The 9,835-nt window shown below is 47.0% G+C and overlaps 1 protein-coding gene across 1 annotated transcript in view; it reads right to left on the minus strand.

The window, feature by feature from the left end:
* The window catches only part of LOC107078191 (T-cell differentiation antigen CD6), a 33,885-nt gene extending 32,712 nt beyond the window's left edge, over positions 1-1,173 (minus strand). Inside the window, exon 1 of the mRNA XM_069191344.1 lies at positions 990-1,173. Coding sequence (XP_069047445.1) covers positions 990-1,011 — 22 coding nt within the window. The 5' untranslated portion in view covers positions 1,012-1,173. The remainder of the gene's footprint in view (positions 1-989) is intronic.
* Positions 1,174-9,835: the final 8,662 nt, after the last annotated feature.

A 9,835-nucleotide genomic window follows, 5' to 3' on the forward strand; every position in this document is an offset into this window, starting at 1 on the left:
ATGAGACCTGTGTCAGGTATTTACTAGTGCCTGCACACTGTGTTTCAGTACTGTACTCATACAGATACTCCGTGTGTCTCTGACGAGTCCTGTGTCAGGTATTTACTAGTGCCTGCACACTGTGTTTCAGTACTGTACTCATGCAGACCCTCCATGTGTCTCTGATGAGACCTGTGTCAGGTATTTACTAGTGCCTGCACACTGTGTTTCAGTACTGTACTCATACAGATACTCCGTGTGTCTCTGACGAGTCCTGTGTCAGGTATTTACTAGTGCCTGCACACTGTGTTTCAGTACTGTACTCATACAGACCCTCCATGTGTCTCTGATGAGACCTGTGTCAGGTACAGTATTTTCTAGTCTCTGCAAGCTCTGTTTCAGTTTTATGCTAATAAGACCGTACATGTGTCACTAATAAGACCTGTGTTAGCTATTTTCTAGTCTCTGCAAGCTCTGTTTCAGTTTTATGCTAAATGTCTCTGATGAGACCTGTGTCATGTATTTACTGGTGCCTCCAAGCTATGTTTCAGTTATATAGCACAAATCAGCCATGTTCTATTAATCTTTTCTGATATTAATAAAATAAAAATAATTGAATCTCTTAATTTAAGAACATTCGAGAGTTTTCTTATTTTCGTATGTACTGTAATTGCGCCCACACTGTCACATAACGCTTTACAGAATAATCCACGGTTCACAGAATACTGCGTAAAATACCTTTTGTTAAACTACAGCAGGGAAGGCAGAGAACGACTCGCCGTTCTCTCGGTTCACATTATGTCGTTAATTTGACATAAGAAACCTGTCGATACAAACCCAGCGGTTTTGCGAAAAGAGATCAGGTGTAAACAGCACTCGGGAGAGAAAGTCCGCTTGAACCGGCGACCGTCACGTCAGTTCTTTTGGGAAAGGGCGGAAGAATGGCATAATAATAATAATAATAATAATAATAATAATAATAATAATAATAATAATAATAATACACTTACAGGAACCAGCGACCACGCTCATGTAATTACTACCGAATCACTGACACAAGTACACGACCGTACAGTCCTGCCTCTCCTTCCCTTCTCGCTCGTTCGGGTCTTTATTTTGTGGGGTTTTGTCGTGATCTTTCTGCGAGCCCTCTTCTCGCCCTCCAACGCTTCCCACATCACAGAGACCAGGGAGCGCGAGCGAGCGGCGCGGGCGGCACGAGCGGGCGGCGACTTCGGTCTCGAGGCAGAGCCGTGCTCCGGGGTCGCGCGCGCGGACCGTGTCCCCCTGTCTCTCCTCAGACTCGGTCGGCTGCGTTTCCATTAACTCAGTTCGTTAATTAAAAAAAAATAAGATATATCTGATATACGCTGGGGATTTTCAAAGAAAAATCTTTCTAGCGATAAATAACAACAGAAACTATGTACAATTTTAACATTTTCTCGTGATTTGTCACTTTTAGTAACATTAAAAATATTAGTTTTTACTAGGTGTTTTTGGTATAGTTTATATATTTATTGCAGTGGAATTTTTGCAGTATTCGCCAATATACCAGAGATTACAAAGCGATGCAGCCAGATTTCATTCCGTAATAACAGGAGGGAGTGAGTCATCTTAAATTCGTACAAACACACGCGTTTGTTTAAAAATAAAATAAATAAAATAAACAGGCTACAAACACAAACGAAACTTTAAAAAAATAAATAATAAACTTTGTTTCTTACAAGAGAAAATATTTATCTAATTAAATTAGAATCGAAACTATCGAAGAAAAATATCAACACAGTAACAACTTTTAATCACAAAACAAAAGACAATATCTAGAATCACGAAAGCCAAATTCAATATATAGAAACTAGTTTAATTAAGACTTCTTGCTGATATAGCGATATTTCTCTCTAGCTGTTTTTAAATGCAATGGCTTCGTTATGGTTAAGTGCAAGAACGAAAATCTATTATGATGTTGTTGTGGTTCTAACTGATGTGATTGAGAGCAGCATTAACTCAGTGCCTGTAGGATTGATGAAGTGTGGCGTGCCGAACGAGTGTTGTTTGATTTTATTAAATGGTTGAATTAAAGGGGATTTTAAAACTTAAAAATCTATCAAGGTATCTATTATCCCGTCAACGTGTCTGTCCGAATTTCTGCCTCTCTGTCTGACTCTCTCCCTGTGACTGCCTGTCTCTCTGCCTGACTGTCTGTCTCTCTCCCTGTGACTGCCCGTCTGTCCGCCTGTCTGTCTCTCTCCCTGACTGTCTCTCTCTCTCCCTGTGTCTGCATGCCTGTCCGCCTGTCTGTCTCTCTCCCTGACTGTCTCTCTCCCTGTGTCTGCATGTCTTTCTGTCTGTCTCCCTGACTGTCTGTCTCTCTCCCTGTGTCTGCCCATCTCTCTGTCTGTCTCCCTGACTGTCTGTCTCTCTCCCTGTGTCTGCCCATCTCTCTGTCTGTCTCCCTGACTGCCTGTCTCTCTCCCTGTGACTGCCTGTCTCTCTGTCTGTCTCCCTGACTGCCTGTCTCTCTCCCTGACTGTCTCTCTCTCTGTGTCTGCATGTCTTTCTGTCTGTCTCCCTGACTGCCTGTCTCTCTCCCTGTGACTGCCTGTCTCTCTGTCTGTCTCTCTCTGTCTGTCTCTGACTGTTTCTCTCTCTCCCTGTGTCTGCCCGTCTCTCCGTCTCTCCCTCTCAGTCTGTCTCTCTCTCTCTCGGTCTCCCTGACTGTCTGTCTCTCTCCCTGACTGTCTGCCTGTCTTACTCTCCCTGCCTACAGTATTCCATTTCAATTCAAGGTGCTTTATTGGCATGACCAATGTGTAAAAGCAGTGTTGCCAAAGCAAAAAAACAAATACAATTAACATCGACAGACATTTAGAGAAAACTCCCCCCCTCTCTACCTGCCTGCGAGTTTACAACACTGCTTTCATTGGGGATGTGTCCTCAGGGCCCGGCTGGAGCTGGACTGACACCAGCAGCAGCAGTGAGCAGTACTCAGAGTGTTGGGCCGGGCAGCATGGTGCTGTTGTGTGGGAGTCGGATGTCCGTGTGCACAGTGAATTATACACAAGGGGAAGACGTTGTCACAGTGCAATCCTGGGCCCGCTGGAGGGTGTGCACTCCCATGAGGCACTGTGGGGGACCGTGCAGAGAGCGTCCTTGTCCTCTTCTTGTTCCCCTCCCTTGTTCTGGGGGGTCGCAGTGCACTTCGACTCAGCCGGTCCCCGTCTTGCCCCAGAGTGCGTGCTGCGGTCCAGAGAAAGCGTGTTCGAGTCCGGGGCTCAGCTCCGTGAAAGGGTCTCGTACAGGGGGCAGCAAGATCGGGGGGCGGCAGTGAGACCTGCAGTTCTGATTGCGGTGGGACTGTGTGTGAGAGTGTGGGGGAAGATGGAGGGGTCACCTGCTAGCTTCTCTTTCATATTGGGTGAAGGAGAGTGTGCTTTGTTAAAAATACATTTGCTCCATTCTAGTGTCTTTTTTTTCCATTACAGATGTACTGTACTAATTCCTCTCTCTGTTTGTCTGTACTGTATTAACCTGACTACTGGTCATTACAGACCCAGGACACTGTCAGTGAGAGTAGGGGTGTTGACCCCAGTGTCCTGACTGCTGGTCATTACAGACCCAGGACACTGTCAGTGAGAGTAGGGGTGTTGACCCCAGTGTCCTGACTGCTGATCATTACAGACCCAGGACACTGTCAGTGAGAGTAGGGGTGTTGACCCCAGTGTCCTGACTGTTGGAACAGCAGTTTCTCTCTCCTTCCCCTGAACTGTGTGCAGTGGAGCTGCTGGTGCAGGAGGGGGCTGTGTGTCTCCCAGGTGGGGCCACTGGGGCAGGAGGGGGCTGTGTGTCTCCCTGGAGGGGCTGATGGGGCAGGTGCAGGTGCTAGTGCCCTTTTGAGATACTCTGGGGAAAATGCTACATAATTCTGAGGTATTATTTAATCTGATCCAACGGTTTTGCACCTGAAGTGAAGAGCGTTGAAGTGAGAGGGGACACGAGGGGACTCAGAGACAGGAGGGACAGACACACTGATGTGAATTTAGAAACTCAGACGGAAATATCACAAACAGGATGTGCTTGAAGCGGAGCAGGAAACCACAGCAGTGCAGAGAGCAGAACGTGGCAACGCCCCCTCCAGACTCTGCAGGCAGATCAGCACCATGAACTGCAATCTTTCTATATCATAGACAGACTGGTCCAGGTCTCCAGGGCTTATATTTACTGTCTACTCAGACAGGACCTCTGGACTGTATTAATCCCTCTCTCTCAGTGCAGTGTTAATGTCCTGTAGTGTCCAGTCAGTGTGTCTGTACTGTATTAACCCCTCTCTCTCAGTGCAGTGTTAATGTACTGGAGTGTCCAGTCAGTGTGTCTGGACTGTATTAACCCCTCTCTCTCAGTGCAGTGTTAATGTACTGTAGTGTCCAGTCAGTGTGTCTGGACTGTATTAACCCCTCTCTCTCAGTGCAGTGTTAATGTCCTGTAGTGTCCAGTGTGTCTGTACTGTATTAACCCCTCTCTCTCAGTGCAGTGTTAATGTCCTGAAGTGTCCAGTCAGTGTGTTTGTACTGTATTAACCCCTCTTTCTCAGTGCAGTGTTAATGTCCTGTAGTGTCCAGTCAGTGTGTCTGTACTGTATTAACCCCTCTCTCTCAGTGCAGTGTTAATGTCCTGAAGTGTCCAGTCAGTGTGTCTGTACTGTATTAACCCCTCTCTCTCAGTGCAGTGTTAATGTCCTGTAGTGTCCAGTCAGTGTGTCTGGACTGTATTAACCCCTCTCTCTCAGTGCAGTGTTAATGTCCTGTAGTGTCCAGTCAGTGTGTCTGGACTGTATTAACCCCTCTCTCTCAGTGCAGTGCTACTGTTCTGCAGTTTCCTGTCAGAAAAGGTTAAGTCTTGAATCGGACTGGTTGCAATTATGTGGTTGGGAAAGTCAGAGGTCCAGGTTGCTTGAGAGAGAAGTGGTGCAAGCAAGGAAATGAGGTGTGATAACATGCATTGCTACTACAATGTGCATTTGTGTGTGCTTTTTATAACCACTACAGCTCTGTATATAGATTTAGAGGAAGTGGGTTTTACCAAGATTTTCCATTGTTGTATACATTTATGTGCATTTGTGTGTGGCTGTGGGTGACAGCTGCTACAGCTGCCACTGGTATAAAAAATTATAGTGCAACTGAGGCTACTGCTGACCTCAGAGCTTCTACTGCAGCTGCTGACCTCAGAGTTTCTACTGCAGCTGCTGACCTCAGAGTTTCTACTGCAGCTGCTCCAGCTGCTACTGCTGACCTCAGAGCTTCTACTGCAGCTGCTCCAGCTGCTACTGCTGACCTCAGAGCTTCTACTGCAGCTGCACTGCTGACCTCAGAGCTTCTACTGCAGCTGCTACTGCTGACCTCAGAGCTTCTACTGCAGCTGCACTGCTGACCTCAGAGCTTCTACTGCAGCTGCACTGCTGACCTCAGAGCTTCTACTGCAGCTGCTGACCTCAGAGCTTCTACTGCAGCTGCTGACCTCAGAGCTTCTACTGCAGCTGCTGACCTCAGAGCTTCTACTGCAGCTGCTACTGCTGACCTCATAGGTTTGGCTGCAACTGCTACTGCTGATCTCAGAGTTTCTGCTCCTGCTACCGTAGCTGCTGCTGACCTCAGTTTCTACTGCTGCTGCTGCTGACCTCAGAGTCTCTACTGCTGCTACTGCTGACCTTGGAGTCTCTACTGTAGCTGCTGCTGACCCCAGAGTCTCTACTGCTGCTACTACTAACCTCAGAGTGTGTACTGCAGATGCTGCAGACCTCAGAGTGTGTACTGCACTTTTTGTATTCCCTCTGGGACATTGGAAGAAGAAACATTTTTCTCCAGGATGTTTAGAGCCCCTCTGTCCACCATTACTGTACTCCAATAGTGTTGCCAACTGTCAAACAGTATGAGTTATCATCACCAGCTGATGCCCCTGAGAGGGAGACTCCCCTTACAAAGCCTGTAGATAATCTATGTGTAGTTTTGAACATGACCTGTGGGTCTGTGAAGATGCACAAACCAAACTCTTCATCACCATCTGCAAAACACCAAAGCTTCTTCTTACCACAAAGTCATCTGTCCCCTGGAGAGCAGCTGAACTCTCCTGACCTTTAAAGAGCACCTGACCTCAATCTTCCCCCCTGAAGAATAGCTGAAGACATCTGATGTCTTCTGTACCCGTAAGAGCACCCGAGTTCTTAAACGTACCTGAGGTTGCCTGTCTCCTGAAGAGGACCTTATGTCACCTGAACTCTCCTATATTCCCTGAAGATCACATGAACTCTTCTGTGCCATGAAGAGCACCTGAAGAACATCTAAACTCTCCTGTCCCCTGAAGATCACCTAACTCTCCTGTCCCCTGTAGATCACCTAAACTCTCCTGTCCCCTGAAGATCACCTAACTCTCCTGTCCCCTGTAGATCACCTGAACTTTCCTGTTTCCTGAAGATCACCTGAACTCTCCTGTTCACTGAAGATTGCCTGAAGAACTGACTCTGCAGGCAAACTCTCTCGTACCCCAAAGATCCCCTGAAATCTTCTGTACACCGAAGAGCACCTGAAGATCACCTGAACACTCCTGTTGCCTGAAGATCACTTGAACTCTTCTGTTCCCTGAAGAGCACCTGAAGTTTCTTATCTTCTGAAGAGTGACTAAAGAAACCTGATTTCACCTGTGCCCTGAAGAGCACCCGAAGAAGCTGTTTCTCCAGGTGGAATTAACCTTTGCTCGTCCCTTTGCAACACTTGCATCTTACTTCGTCTGTCATTGAGGCCTAAATCGAAAGTACATGGTTTCCCTCTAGTGGCAAACTTCGGTAGCACTACAATTCTGTGTCAAATACTCTCTTATTGTTTCCCATCTGAGTGTGACATGGTTAGTGTGTGAGTCTGTGTGCACGTGAGAGAGTGTGTATTTGTAGAGAACACTTTTAAAGACTTGTGTTTAAATGTGTTTGTGTGCCTGTTCAGTTGAGGTCAGTGGGATTATATGAAATTAATGTCTCTCTGGGAATAACAATGACAGATGACAATGGATTACCTGCAGATTACAGATATGAGACAGGGGAGGGGGTGATGAGTCTTAATATAGTACCAGCAGAGGGACTAAGTGGACATGACAATCCATTAACACAAGATTAGGGCACTATAATATTCATTTGAATTCCTCTGTTTTCTCCCTCTCTCACTGACACAGTTCTTTAGATCCTGCATTATTAAACAGCAGAGGATTAGCAGTAACATAAGTGACAGCTGTGCGCCTCTGTGCTATAGAACTGAAACACGGCACCATTTTATATCAAGACTTGTTTCTGTATCACCTGCTTTATTCCTGCTATTTCCTCTCACTGTGTCTACTGTCATGTACTGTAACTGTCTTTGTCACCTGCTCTGATTTCCATTACCTCCTCTGTCTGTGTGTCTCCTATCCCTTATTCCTTTGCTGTTGCTGTCTTGAAGAGGACATCAGGGAGTTCAGGCACTTTAGGGAGCTCATGTGTTTTTCTCCTAGCTTCTAGGCTGAATGAACTGAATGATGGGTGACTAGAATGCTGGCCATGAATTTTAGACAGAAGGAGCAGCAGTAAGACACCACTTATTACCTCAGCCTGGTTTTAGTTGTCTCCCCTAATTTTAAGTCTTTCATTAACCTGCTGTCAGTCCATGTGCACAGGCTTGCTGCAAACCTGGTCAATCTATACCACGCCGCAGGGTTTTATGGGAAATGTACACAACACTACAGGGTTGTACTGTATGGTGAATCACGCCGCAGGGTTGTATGGGAAATGTACACGACACTACAGGGTTGTACTGTATGGTGAATCACGCCGCAGGGTTGTATGGGAAATGTACACGACACTACAGGGTTGTACTGTATGGTGAATCACGCCGCAGGGTTGTATGGGAAATGTACACGACACTACAGGGTTGTACTGTATGGTGAATCACGCCGCAGGGTTGTATGGGAAATGTACACGACACTACAGGGTTGTACTGAATGGTGAATCACGCCGCAGGGTTGTATGGGAAATGTACACGACACTACAGGGTTGTACTGTATGGTGAATCACGCCGCAGGGTTGTATGGGAAATGTACACGACACTACAGGGTTGTACTGTATGGTGAATCACGCCGCAGGGTTGTATGGAAAATGTACACGACACTACAGGGTTGTACTGTATGGTGAATCACGCCGCAGGGTTGTATGGGAAATGTACACGACACTACAGGGTTGTACTGTAGGGTGAATCACGCCGCAGGGTTGCATCTTGCTAAACCACTGCTCATCCCAAGACCTCCAGCACAGAGAAGCATCATGCTTCCTCGATGACTAAGGAGAAGAGTATGAGAGGGTACAGCAGGGCAGCTCTGTCCAGGCCTCATTCCTCCATTTCGTCAAGGGTGCCAGCCCCACACGTCCCACCGGCACCGAGCTCCACGTGCATGTGGACGGGCCACATGCGTGCAAGGATTAAACTCTCCACCCCACGGCGTGAGAGCTCTGCAGGAGCTTCTGTCGGATTCCCTGCCTGGGCCTGTGTGCTCGAACCCTGACCCTCCTGATGCCCTCCTCCATTCCTCCTGAACGGATTCCTGCGGGGGTCTCCAGCCCTGGTCCTGGGGAGCCCCAGTCCAGCAGGTTTAAATCACTTAGAGATCAGCTGGAACAGAAATCGGAACACGACTCAAGCCTGGACGAGCAGCGTTCACTGGTTTAACATCACCTGCTCGCTTGATCAGTGGCGTACAGAAGTGTTAGTGATCTTCAAGTAACAGGGTGACCAATATGATTCAGGGTTACCTATTAGGACAATACTGGGGATACCCTGGACTAGTGTTAGAGACCCCAGATGAAGGGTGACCCAGAAGAATAACTGGATGGGGAATACCCTGGACCAGGGTTGGAGAGCCCAGATTATGGGGTACATTAACCTATAAGAATAATGATATTGGGGCTCCCTGACACCAGGGTTGGATACCCCAGATTTAGGCTGACCTATGAGGTTAACAATATTGGGGCTCCACAGGTCCAGGTTTTGAGACGCCAGGTTTAGGGTGACCTATGAGGATAACTCTTCTGGGGCCCCCTAGGACCACCTCTGGACACCCCGGCGTTAAAGGCGACTCTCCTTTCTGTTAGTGACACTGGAGAGACGTAGGCATTTGCCTTCGAGCGGATGTCATTAATGGGGATGCTTGTCGCTTCTTGCAGGGTGTTTATTGTAACAGCAGCTTTCCAGCTCCTGTTCTGTGTCTCATTAACTCTGTGTGTGAAGAGCCATAGTTAATGCAACCTTATTCACAACATTGTTCCTAGGATGTCACCATCAGCAACATGGATTCCAGACACCCACCACTCTCTGTGTAAAGACATCCGCCCTGTTTCCTGTCTTAAACACTTCATTTCAACTTGTGTCCTCTGGTCGACAGCTGATCTTGAAATTGTCAACATTTTTCAACAGTCTGCTGGAATTCTAGGTGCAAGTGAGGTGGTTTTTGACCTCTCCATTTTAGAAGACTGCGGACATGTTTTAACCTCTCTTGCCAGTATAAAAGAGGGAATCTCTGTAGTAAGACCAGAGTAGGAGTTAGTGGTAAAGACTGGAGCCAGGAATAGATACAGTGGTAGGTACCTGGTACATCAGTGCAGGATCCCCGTAATGTGACAAAGTGACAGTTGTTTGGCTGCTTTTCAAGCAAAGAGGATTAAGGAGGCCATGTCCTGATCTGTGATTATTTAATCAACGATCAGGGGATTAGAATATTGAGAGAGAAGGAAAAGATGAGAGGAGTGAAGGAGAGAATGAGGAGGTAATATAACAGACAATCACTGACTGGA

Source organism: Lepisosteus oculatus, chromosome 6, assembly GCF_040954835.1.
Source record: "Lepisosteus oculatus isolate fLepOcu1 chromosome 6, fLepOcu1.hap2, whole genome shotgun sequence".
In the NCBI taxonomy this organism is placed as follows: Eukaryota; Metazoa; Chordata; class Actinopteri; order Semionotiformes; family Lepisosteidae; genus Lepisosteus; species Lepisosteus oculatus.